This window comes from Protomyctophum parallelum (assembly GCF_964188405.1).
Source record: "Protomyctophum parallelum genome assembly, chromosome: 1".
NCBI lineage: Eukaryota > Metazoa > Chordata > Actinopteri > Myctophiformes > Myctophidae > Protomyctophum > Protomyctophum parallelum.
Window position 1 is genome coordinate 77,451,095 of NC_139697.1, and position 12,763 is coordinate 77,463,857.

The 12,763-nt window shown below is 41.3% G+C and overlaps 1 protein-coding gene across 1 annotated transcript in view; it reads left to right on the forward strand.

Moving 5' to 3' along the window:
* The window catches only part of camk2a (calcium/calmodulin-dependent protein kinase II alpha), a gene marked incomplete at its 5' end in the record, with an annotated part of 37,812 nt that overhangs the window by 7,326 nt on the left and 17,723 nt on the right, over positions 1–12,763 (forward strand). Inside the window, 5 exons of the mRNA XM_083763692.1 lie at positions 647–706; positions 9,932–9,986; positions 10,466–10,531; positions 11,758–11,830; positions 12,017–12,119. Of these exons, the coding sequence (XP_083619818.1) occupies positions 647–706; positions 9,932–9,986; positions 10,466–10,531; positions 11,758–11,830; positions 12,017–12,119 (357 nt within the window). The remainder of the gene's footprint in view (positions 1–646; positions 707–9,931; positions 9,987–10,465; positions 10,532–11,757; positions 11,831–12,016; positions 12,120–12,763) is intronic.

Consider the following 12,763-nt stretch of genomic DNA (forward strand, 5'->3'; position numbering starts at 1 on the left):
ACCGTATGTAACTATTCTCCCTACAATTAAAACAATAATCTGAAATGAATTGTGGCCCAACATAATACAAAATTACAAATGTTAAAAACAAACATATTGTGTTCAAATGCTTCAGAAGGAAAGCTGGTGCATAGGCCTATAGTCGTCGTAGCCACAATGCAAGAAAGTTTGATTTAATAAACAACTACCAGTGTTTCTTCAGGGATACAATGCAGCACTTAAGTCTGCCTTTCTCTCCTCCCCCCTCTCCTCAATAATGATCTCATTCTCAGTAATGACTATCTATGACTCTGTCGTACTCCGGTGGTGTGCACCAGAAATAGCAGATCCACAAACCCACAACGCGCCGTGTGTGTGATGCGTTGCAGGCTTGTGGATCTGCTATTTTGCACGCCACCGCCAGGCGACAAAAGTATAAATCAGGCATGTAATGTGTTTCTCATGAAGGTGCCTGCAGCTGCAGATGATTGATGTGTTTCATATCCAATCAGGAAGTGTACGAGCGCGGGCCGCCTGCCACAGCTCTAATTGGATGGCTTTGACTGTGTAATAAGAGGGATAATAAAGTTTGTTTATGTTTATGTTTATGTGTAGGCCTATTCTTTTCCTGACTTCCTGCTTTGTTGTTGTTCATGCAATGATGCAGACCATCAGAAGTTGGACCGTGAGGCTCGGATCTGTCGTCTACTCAAGCATTCCAACATAGGTGAGTTCTTGAATTGAAAGTTCATTTATACTTCATGGAATGACTGCGCTTTATGACAAAAAATGAGTATTTGAGTATGAATGTATCTACATCAGTTTGTATACATAGCCTATACATTTTAGACTACAAATATACTTATAGCGGACCAGCATCAACATATACAGTATAATCATGAATCTGTACCAAAATAAATAGTGATCTGTCATTTACTCAGACTCTAAAATCCCTAAGACAATGCTGGCAGAGTCATAGATATACAAGCGCTACTTTACATTTGTCAGTCAGCGTGTAGAAGGAAATTAAACTAATGTCAAAAGGTTTGTGGCCTCACGGCTAAAATGTCTCATCACGAAATGTTGTGAGCATGTAGCCTATTGTAAATGTTGTGAGCATGTAGCCTATTGTAGACTGTAACTGTTCCTCATTTTGCTACGGATCCCCTGGGACCCCATCAAGGACCCTCCCCAGACCCTGCTTTGAGAATCACTGGTTTAGATATTCCACGGTATCAATATCAAGCCATCACAGTTCTGAACCGCACACACACTTTACAGTTAAATCAACACATCCATTTCTTCAAATCAAGATTAGATGATGGCTTGTTTTGTCGATGGGCCATATTTAAGTTATATGAAAGTGTAAAACTGTACACCGTGGTGTTTTGATTTAGATACTGTACTACAGTACAACACACAGATTGCTCTTTCAGATTTGATTAAAAATGGATGACGATTAATTATGGAACCGTTACCAATGGCAACCAGACCATAATGACTAATTCATACCAAGACATTAGAGACACATGAGAGATGGAGAGGCAGGAAGGAAGGAAGGAAGGAAGGAAGGAAGGAAGGAAGGAAGGAAGGAAGGAAGGAAGGAAGGAAGGAAGGAAGGAAGGAAGGAAGGAAGGAAGGAAGGAAGGAAGGAAGGAAGGAAGGAAGGAAGGAAGGTTCAAGGGTTCAAGGTTGTACTTTATTGTTACATCTTGTGTACAGGTACGTAAACTTATTTTAGTTTGGCTTCCTTACAGACAATGCAGCAGCATATAGATAGCATTCAAACAACAAAAACACAGCAAGCACAGCAAACAAAGGGTTTGAGTGCAAGAAATAGCATTCAAAGGGCAACATTCTTTTTATAAAATAGTAACATATACATGTGCATGTTTTCCCTGTAGTAGCAAAGTTAGGTAAACTTTATGTGAACAGCTTCACAGCTAGGTTATGTTCCATAACACAATTTATTTTAAGAAGGTGCCTTTAAACTGGAACTGGAGAATGTGGTGCTCAGGAGCACACTAGGTCGAAGAAGCATGGCTTGGCTTCAAAACCAATTTTACATCAGTACTAAACAACATGGCTCCTTTGAGAACCATCAGGGTCAAAACACGCTCGGAGCCATGGATGAATTCGTACATAGGCCTAATGACTGCAATGAAAGCCAGACAAAAAATGCTGATCAAATCCGCAAAAAGAAACTGTATCAATGATAAAGCAGAGGAAAACAAAAACAATCCTTGGGAGCTCTGGAAGCTACTAAACAACCAACTAGGCTGCGGTCAGAAACTAAAAACCAGGTTTACAAACATAAACATTAAATCGAATGACACCCTTGAATGACAAGCTTGATGTAGCCAACATCTTCTTCACACGCGTCCATATCATATCAGGTGCTTTAATGGAAATTGCTCTCAGGAACAGCGCAACTGATTTTGTCCTCATCGTGATGTCATCAATGTCACCCTACTTTGTATAATTCCTCCGCTTCTTCAGTCTTCAGTTGCAAATTTGCATTTCCACTTTGTTTACAATGTCCACCATTGTTGATTTTCCAAGCTGGCATGAAATGGAAACAAGCGTGGTTGTATCTAGACGTATTATAATGACTTAAATATTAAATAATCTGCATATCAGCACCCCCACCACCTCAGGACATTGTGGTACTGCAGCTAAAACTGCTTTCAAAGTCCAGAAAGAAGGTCTGGTTATATCAGAGATGTGATTGAGGCTCAAACAATTAGAAATAACTTTGAGGGACATAATAATAATAATAATATAATATATTAATAATATTAAATATAAAAAATTGTTTAAAATTCCTGTTATTTCTGCTTTAATGTCTACAAGTAAGACGCACAAACGCGGGAAGCGAACGCTGTGTGTGTGTGTGTGTGTGTGTGTGTGTGTGTGTGTGTGTGTGTGTGTGTGTGTGCTACAGCTGCGCCCTCTGGTGGCGGGCAGGTGGTGTCACAGCGGGACAGACACACAGACATGATCTGCAGGGTCTCATAGTTAGTGCTCACTGCATTCGCAATCACTGCGTTCGCAACAAAGTCCACACCCACAACACCAGAGGGAGTTCAACAAAGTACCATGTGCAACCCAGATTCGACACAAACAAGGGACTAAATTAATTTCACTCCTACAGTATGCCACCAAAATGTGGAACGCCCTACCAACAGTCATTAAGACATGTGAATCCCGTATTTCCTGAGAAACAGGGAGAGACAGTTTGATAAGGTTTGGCTGCCCCTTGTCCATTACCTGAGTAGAAACAATTAATAGACAGGATACCATTGATATGGTTGACTGTACGCCATTTTCTTTTCAGATGTTTTCCATGAGCTTTCTATAATCTTATTATATAGTATGCAGTGTCACTGAGCAGTATGGGTGGGAGGGTTAAGGGATTTCTTTCTCTTTTTTTTCTTTTTTTTCTTTCATTTTGTTTCATAAAAAAAGTTTCATATCATAATGTTTGTAATAATTTATAATCTGTTCAATAAAAACATATTTGACAAAAAAAAGGACATGTGAATCCCTTGAAAACCGCTCTCAAAGGGCACCTACGGACGGCTGCAATTCGAAACTGGCCCCCACCTACCCCTTTTCCCCTCACTGTATGTTTTTTGGGCTTTAAGTGGGTTCTATCTGGGACTTAGGTGGGCCCCAACTAGGCGTTTTTATGTGGGACCCAAGTGGGTCCTATACTGCGCTTGTCCATGTGGGTTTTAAGTGGGTTCTACCTGGGCCCTAGGTGGGCCCATCGTGACAATTTCTGTGGGGCTGACATGGGTCCCATATGGTTTCAAGGTGGGCTGAACTATATGGGCCTCAAGTGGGTCCCATATGGTTTAGACTAGGTAGGCTAACTATATGGGAGCCAGGTGGGCTAACTATATGGGAGCCCATGTGGTCTTTAAGTGGGTTTTATGGTGTCGTCCACAGTTAACAGTTTTGTATTGAGTTGTGCTTGAAATGTACTGTAATTCTCCAATCTGTTAATAAATACTTCAATCAATCAATCAATCAAGGAAGGAAGGAAGGAAGGAAGGAAGGATATATAGCTCCCACCCACTGTAAACCTCTGAATGTATATAACAGTGTATACAAATGGAACCTTTACGAATTAATTTGGTTCCATTTGTACACTCAGAGTTTAATGAATACTGATTTCATAGTGTGGCTGCTTTCCACCTACTCAAACTGAACCTGAGGTTGTGTGTGTGTGTGTGTGTGTGTGTGTGTGTGTGTGTGTGTGTGTGTGTGTGTGTGTGTGTGTGTGTGTGTGTGTGTGTGCGTGCGTGCGTGCGTTTTTGTGCGTTTGTGTGCATGTGTGTGTTTGTGTGTGAGTGCGCATGCGTGTGTGGTTCCATTGGTACACACTCAGAGTTAAATTAACAGTGATGATTTATTTCATTTCACTGTGCTTCCCACCTACTCGAGCTGAACCTGCGGTTCATGCACACTTGTGTGCGTGTGTGTGTGTGTGTGTGTGTGTGTGTGTGTGTGTGTGTGTGTGTGTGTGTGTGTGTGTGTGTGTGTGTGTGTGTGTGTGTGTGTGTGTGTGTGTGTGTGTGTGTGCGTGTGTGCGTGTGTGTGTGTGTGTCGTACCTACAGGAATGATGTCTTTATGCACACAAAAATATGTTGCAAGCAAAGTTATTTCAATTCCATGTCTAAAATCCCAGCGATGAGCATTCATGAAGCCCCAAATCCAAAATGTTATGCTTAAAATGTTTTCAAAATATGTCATAATAGCATATGTACAAGCTCTCAACGTGTTGCATCACAGGGTGTTATGACTTGAGATTAAAAAAAAAACAATCACACTTCACGTGTGAAATGAGGAGCGCATGATGTATTTATATTGGCCATATGATGTCTTACGTCGTCGTTTACTGCCCTAAACAAACATTAAAGTCCATAGACTTGGCTGCCAATATAACGTTTTGACACTGTCAAGTGGCCCTGATCCAGAAAAGGTTGGGAAGCGCTGAACTAGAAACAATTGTGTCTGTGTTAATCACCAACACTTTGCATGAATCTATTGAGAAAGAGAAAAAAAAGTTAATCTTAAATCAGATTCCATTTAGAACAGACAGACAGACAGACAAACCTCACTTGGCCATAAGTGGCCAATCACAGCACATCATCACATGTGATTGATTGGCTTCCATCATGGGGCAGTGCCAGGAATTGTTTTGGAAACAGCTCAACAAATGTTTCCAGGTTTTACATAACACTATGAAACATTCTGATGGTGCGTGCGTGCGTGAGTGTGCGCGCGCGTGTGTGTGTCTGTGTGTGTGTGTGTGTGTGTGTGTGTTGCTAAGCAACAGTCTACTTAAGTAAAGGCACTGATACCCTCAGTCCTCCCACACACAGATTCATACGCACACACACACACACACACACACACACACACACACACACACACACACACACACACAGACCTGTGTGTAAGCTCCCCAACAGACATTGGTATGTATCTAGCATATATATATTATGTACCTGCCCCCTCCCCGCTTTCCACTCTCTGAAAGAACAAAAGCACTCCTACACACTGTACTTAACACTGTATTAGCAGTGGGGTTTGGTGTGTGTGTGTGTGTGTGTGTGCGTGCATGCGTGCATATGTGCGTGCGTGCTTGTGTTCTGTAATCTGCATGGATGTCTAGTTCTATCATTTATACAGAACAGTATTGCTGTTAACATAGAACAGGATATGTTCCATAAAGTATCCAATTCCAATTTCCACTTATTTAATTATTTGTGAAACAACAAATAAGACAATTTCAATTCAACAACTTCAATTACAACATTTTTTAAAACACTCTTTATTCTGTTAATCAGTTTAATCCAGTGCTTAGTCCATGGGGGAACCTCCGTGTTCCTTGAGAGGGTTCCAGATGGACGTTTAAACAGCGGGCGAACATCGGCCGACACATCGCCCAATCGCCCGTCATCGCCCGAAAAGATGAATTATTTTTATATTTTCGGGCGACGTTGCCCCGCCCATTTTACAACCATCGCCCGTTCGCTGCTATCGCCGGTATAGTCGCCGGTAATCGCCGTAAGCGCCCATTTGATTCCATTCGTACACTCTCAGAGTGTTAAGTGTCCTTGAAATTATAACACTTGAGAACCACTATAGTCTTTGCTTTACAATCCTACATCCTACACCATTTCTCGCATTTTTTATGTTTGCAGCCAAAAGAAAGTAATGATCAGTAATGAGCAGAAGTAAATTGCCTCGGTACCAGCTGCTTGCATGAAATACTTCCTGGAATGATTATGTGCGAAACAGAAGACTAGAGTGTAAAATGTAGATTCTCATGAGACAGCTTTAGGAGAATGGCAAAACAGGGAACAGCTTTCCTTTGTAATTGCAACTAATTAAGCCCAGTTTACACTTTGTCGTATAATGGTGTCATGTGCCAAAAAGCAGATCTAAGGACATGGGTTATTTTGTGCACTCGACACCATCGAGTCTGAAAATGTCCCTATAGGCCAGGCAATCTAGCCCATTTTAGACCCAAAAGTCAGATTAATTAAAAGAGAATTTTTTTCAACAGATATCATTTCTATGAGGTGTCTAGAATAACATACTAAAAGTCCTAAGAAATCCTAGATGCGGAAATATGTTTAATTCTCATCAATTCAAGATGTGTGCTAATACCTCGAGAAAACTAAACACACTAATAGGCTTTTTTTTTTCTTTTGTCCTATCACAATGAAACTTTCCACAATGAATCTTAACATGAAAACTAAACTTTTTTGTATTACAAGTTTCTCTAAAACTTAATTTGAATATGCAAATTAGCTTAATATATATTGAATATGCCCACATTTGCATATCACGAAAATTACTTTTCCCCAAAATGTATAATATTTACATTGTTGTTTGTTAATGATATCAAACACACTGATCAGTATTTCATGAACCATTTCATCTAAATATTGTGACTTCATAGAATAACATCAAAAACACCATTCATATGTATGACAAATGCATAAATCCGTCAAATCTTCCTCCAACCATCCTACTGCTAATGGTTGATGGCAATGCTGCTTTTGGACTGGCCTCTAACCTGAAACCTGCCGGGCTTGGTTGTACCTACCGGGGGCATAACCCCCACCGGTATAGTCCTCAGGGTCACAGAGGCACACAAGCCTCACCACCACGACAAGGTAGCAACAACAGGGGAGGTTCCCCTGCTAACGTGGCCCAGGAAAGAGAAGTCTGGAACTCTCTGCAACCCGACTTCGGATGAGCGGATGAAGATGAATGGATGGATGAATTTGCAAAACATTAAAGGGATTGTGTCATTGTGACATTAAAAATAAATGAATTAATGTCACATGTGAAACCTTTAAGGAGTAGGAAACACACAACATAATTGTAGCGACAGAGCTGTGTGATGGAGTCTACCTGGAGGTGACAGAGCTGTGTGATGGAGTCTACCTGGAGGAGACAGAGCTGTGTGATGGAGTCTACCTGGAGGAGACAGAGCTGTGTGAGACAGAGCTGTGTGATGGAGTCTACCTGGAGGTGACAGAGCTGTGTGATGGAGTCTACCTGGAGGTGGGAGAGCTGTGTGATGGAGTCTACCTGGAGGAGACAGAGCTGTGTGATGGAGTCTACCTGGAGGTGACAGAGCTGTGTGATGGAGTCTACCTGGAGGAGACAGAGCTGTGTGATGGAGTCTACCTGGAGGTGACAGAGCTGTGTGATGGAGTCTACCTGGAGGTGGGAGAGCTGTGTGATGGAGTCTACCTGGAGGTGACAGAGCTGTGTGATGGAGTCTACCTGGAGGAGACAGAGCTGTGTGATGGAGTCTACCTGGAGGTGGGAGAGCTGTGTGATGGAGTCTACCTGGAGGTGACAGAGCTGTGTGATGGAGTCTACCTGGAGGAGACAGAGCTGTGTGATGGAGTCTACCTGGAGGTGGGAGAGCTGTGTGATGGAGTCTACCTGGAGGAGACAGAGCTGTGTGATGGAGTCTACCTGGAGGTGACAGAGCTGTGTGATGGAGTCTACCTGGAGGTGACAGAGCTGTGTGATGGAGTCTACCTGGAGGTGACAGAGCTGTGTGATGGAGTCTACCTGGAGGTGACAGAGCCGTGTGATGGAGTCTACCTGGAGGAGACAGAGCTGTGTGATGGAGTCTACCTGGAGGAGACAGAGCTGTGTGATGGAGTCTACCTGGAGGAGACAGAGCTGTGTGATGGAGTCTACCTGGAGGTGGGAGAGCTGTGTGATGGGGTCTACCTGGAGGAGACAGAGCTGTGTGATGGAGTCTACCTGGAGGAGACAGAGCTGTGTGATGGAGTCTACCTGGAGGTGACAGAGCTGTGTGATGGAGTCTACCTGGAGGTGACAGAGCTGTGTGATGGAGTCTACCTGGAGGTGACAGAGCTGTGTGATGGAGTCTACCTGGAGGAGACAGAGCTGTGTGATGGAGTCTACCTGGAGGAGACAGAGCTGTGTGATGGAGTCTACCTGGAGGTGGGAGATGTGTGATGGAGTCTACCTGGAGGAGACAGCTGTGTGATGGAGTCTACCTGGAGGTGGGAGATGTGTGATGGAGTCTACCTGGAGGAGACAGAGCTGTGTGATGGAGTCTACCTGGAGGAGACAGAGCTGTGTGATGGAGTCTACCTGGAGGTGGGAGATGTGTGATGTAGTCTACCTGGAGGAGAAAGAGCTGTGTGATGGAGTCTACCTGGAGGAGACAGAGCTGTGTGATGGAGTCTACCTGGAGGTGGGAGATGTGTGATGGAGTCTACCTGGAGGAGACAGAGCTGTGTGATGGAGTCTACCTGGAGGTGGGAGATGTGTGATGGAGTCTACCTGGAGGTGGGAGATGGCCTGCAACAGCTTCAGGCGTGTCTGCAGAGTACAGGAACAAGAAGACTGGGATGGACTGAGACACTGCTGGTGGGGGTTATGCCCCCGGTAGGTACAACCAAGCCCGGCAGGTTTCAGGTTAGAGGCCAGTCCAAAAGCAGCATTGCCATCAACCATTAGCAGTAGGATGGTTGGAGGAAGATTTGACGGATTTATGCATTTGTCATACATATGAATGGTGTTTTTTTTATTCTATGAAGTCACAATATTTCGATGAAATGGTTCATGAAAGTCTGATCAGTGTGTTTGATATCATTAACAAACAACAATGTAAATATTATACATTTTGGGGAAAAGTAATTTCCGTGATATGCAAATGTGGGCATATTCAATATATATTAAGCTAATTTGCATATTCAAATTAAGTTTCAGAGAAACTTGTAATACAAAAAAGTTTAGTTTTCATGTTAAGATTCATTGTGGAAAGATTCATTGTGATAGGACAAAAGAAAAAAAAAAAGCCCATTAGGGTGTTTTCTCGAGGTATTAGCACACATCTTGAATTGATGAGAATTAAACATATTTCCGCATCTAGGATTTCTTAGGACTTTTAGTATGTTGTTCTAGACACCTCATAGAGATGATCTATGGTGAAAAAAAATCTCTTTTAATTAGTCTGTCTGGAAATGCTATTTTGCCTGGACTACTATTGTATTGTATTATATTACCGGTAACTATTCTATAGTATTATTCTGATGTATCCCTCTATACATATATAGTGAGAGGCAAAGTGAGTGGCAAAGTGAGTTTAACGTTGTTTAATGCAATCAAATAGGACTTTTCTGTTTGTCACGCCTAAGCCTCTATTTTTCTCTAGTGAGCGGTCTCCAGTCTAAGTACTGCCGGTATACTACAGTATAGAGAACCAAAAGTGGTCAATGCTCATCACGATATGTACACTGTTACACACAGTAAACTCTGTGATCATTAAATATTTGTAATCATTGTTAAATGAACATTCAGGGTTTTAGTGTGTATCTTTATCCTTTCTGTTCTTTCCTTCTTTTTACACTATTTCCTCCTTCCTTTTAGTCCGTCTACACGACAGTATTTCTGAAGAGGGACACCATTACCTCATATTCGACCTGTGAGTTCTATTGCACTGTGTGTGTGTGTGTGTGTGTGTGTGTGTGTGTGTGTGTGTGTGTGTGTGTGTGTGTGTGTGTGTGTGTGTGTGTGTGTGTGTGTGTGTGTGTGTATGTATGTATGTATGTATGTATGTATGTATGTATGTATGTATATTGTATTGTATAATATATTGTAAGTGTTGTGTATTGTATAATATATTGTAAGTGTTCGTGGCGCTTTGCTGTGCTGACCATGTGACAGAGGTTTGGTTTGATGTCTTGTCTTGTCTATGTATGTCCTAAAAATAAATCTTAATGGCTGACATTTCTTGAATTATTTGTTTTTCTCGTTACTTTTTCCGAATTCTCCCTCTGTCTCCCTCTCTCTCTCTCTCTCTCTCTCTCTCTCTCTCTCTCTCGCTCTCTCTCTCTCTCTCTCTCTCTCTCTCGCTCTCTCTCTCTCTCTCTCTCTCTCTCTCTCTCTCTCTCTCTCTCTCAGAGTAACAGGCGGAGAGTTATTTGAGGACATTGTGGCCAGGGAATACTACAGTGAAGCTGACGCAAGGTTGAAAAAACTCTTTCTCATCCACTGTCCGTCAATTATTCTTCCATCCATCCATCCATCCGTCCGTCCGTCCATGCATGCATCCATCCATCCATCCACTTGATTCACCCTTTCATCCATTCAACCATCCACATCTGATGAATGGTATACTGTATTTACAGTAACTGGACAATATTTTGTTGAAGTGCTATTATTATTATAATAATAATAGTAATAATAATAATAATAATAATAATATTATTATTATTATTATTATTAGTAGTAGTAGTATTATTATTATTAGTAGTATTAGTAGTAGTATTATTATTATTATTATTATTATTATTATTATTATTATTAGTAGTAGTAGTAGTAGTAGTAGTAGTAGTAGTAGTAGTACCGGTAGTAGTATTCTGATTCTTATTAGTATGTTGTTGTTGTTTCGACTTTTGGTCAAAATGAATTTACAATTTCACTCCTAAAATCAAATCCAAATCAATGTAATATACATTTTTGCAAATCAATGTAATATAAATTTTTGCAAATCAATGTAATATACATTTTTGCATGATTTTTTTCAACCATGAATGTCCACAACTTTTTAAGGCCTTTGCTGATTGGTGTTAATAAAATCCCATTACTTCACTAAGCTAAAGTTTGTGGAAAGTGCATCTGCTGTTAGAAAGTAAAATATTATTTTACTTTCTAACAGCAGATCTCAAATGTACATTGGCCTTTAATCCCAAACACCCACTGACTGTATATCTGTGTTTTGCAGCTAAACAAGTCCTGTCACCATGGCAATGGCATGAGTGTACACTTGCTAATATGAACCATAATGAAAACTTACAAGAAAACTTCAATTTCAACTTTATCTACATCATTTTACAGTCCATTGTCATTGTTACCACAAAGCTTTATTTAAGCAATCCAATATTACACGAGAGGGTGTGCGTTACCTTAATTGCGTAACATGTCAACTCAATTTCATTATAACTAAGATATTCAATAAAATAAATCATAATTTTATAATGACAGCTGTATAGCCACTACGACCGAAAATGTCCTGTGTTAAACACCTAGCTTAGCTAGTAGCCACTGCCTGCGGGGACTGCCCAATACAGCTGTTTTATTATGTTTTGATTAGGTGTGCGGTGATGCTCGTTTGAAGCATGCGTAGAGCTATTTCAACCAATGAGATTGCTTCCTCAAAACTACCTGTGGTATAATTTGCCTTCTTTCTCCAGCCATTGTATCCAACAGATTCTGGAGGCGGTGCTTCATTGTCATCAGATGGGAGTCGTTCACAGAGACCTAAAGGTAGCACTGTCTGCTATGACAAAACAATAATATAAAAAAACCCTGAAAAATGGACATAGCTGGTTTCTACCGGACAGTGACGAGCATGTAAACCTACTAAATATTATCCAACGTCCATTGTTATAATATCATCACCTGCACCTCTCCCCCGTGAAGTGATATGCTATTGTCCTTTAATCTCCACAGCCAGAGAACTTGCTGCTGGCTTCCAAATCGAAAGGGGCTGCTGTCAAACTGGCTGACTTTGGCTTGGCCATAGAAGTGGAGGGTGATCAGCAAGCATGGTTTGGTAAGTCATATTTACTGCCACCACCACCACCACCACCACCACCATCACCACTATGGAAAGCAGTTGGAGCATTTATTCCATATCTTTGATATGAGACGTCAGTTTCTACCAGTGTGGTCTGTTGCTATCGCAGTGTTTGATGTGGGGATTGCATTTGGGTAAATCTGAACGTATTGTTTTTGCTTCCAAGCACAACTTAAGAGAGGTAACCAACTTCCTAGCTAGGATTGCCAAATTTCTAGATATGAGGACACTGGCCTCAGCATTAGTACAATGTCTCTTTTATTATACCTGCCTAACCTGGAACAGCAGCTTATCTAAAAATACCAAAAACTACAGACATCACAAAATAAACTAATGAGGGTAGTCCTTTATCTCTCCCCAAGAACCCACATTGACGTTAACCATTTTAGAGAATTAAATTGGCTCCCAGTGGAAGGCAGAATACAACAACTGATTCACTCATTATGGTCTATAAAACTTTAAAAGAACAATGCCCAAAATATTTTAAAGGTTACTTCCCGTATGTTAACCAGTTCCATAGTTTGAACACAAGGGCTAGTGTAGCTGATCTTAAACCACCAAACCTAAGCCATAAGGTAGGTAGAAGCTCATTTAAATATACAGGCGTGGAGGATTGGAAC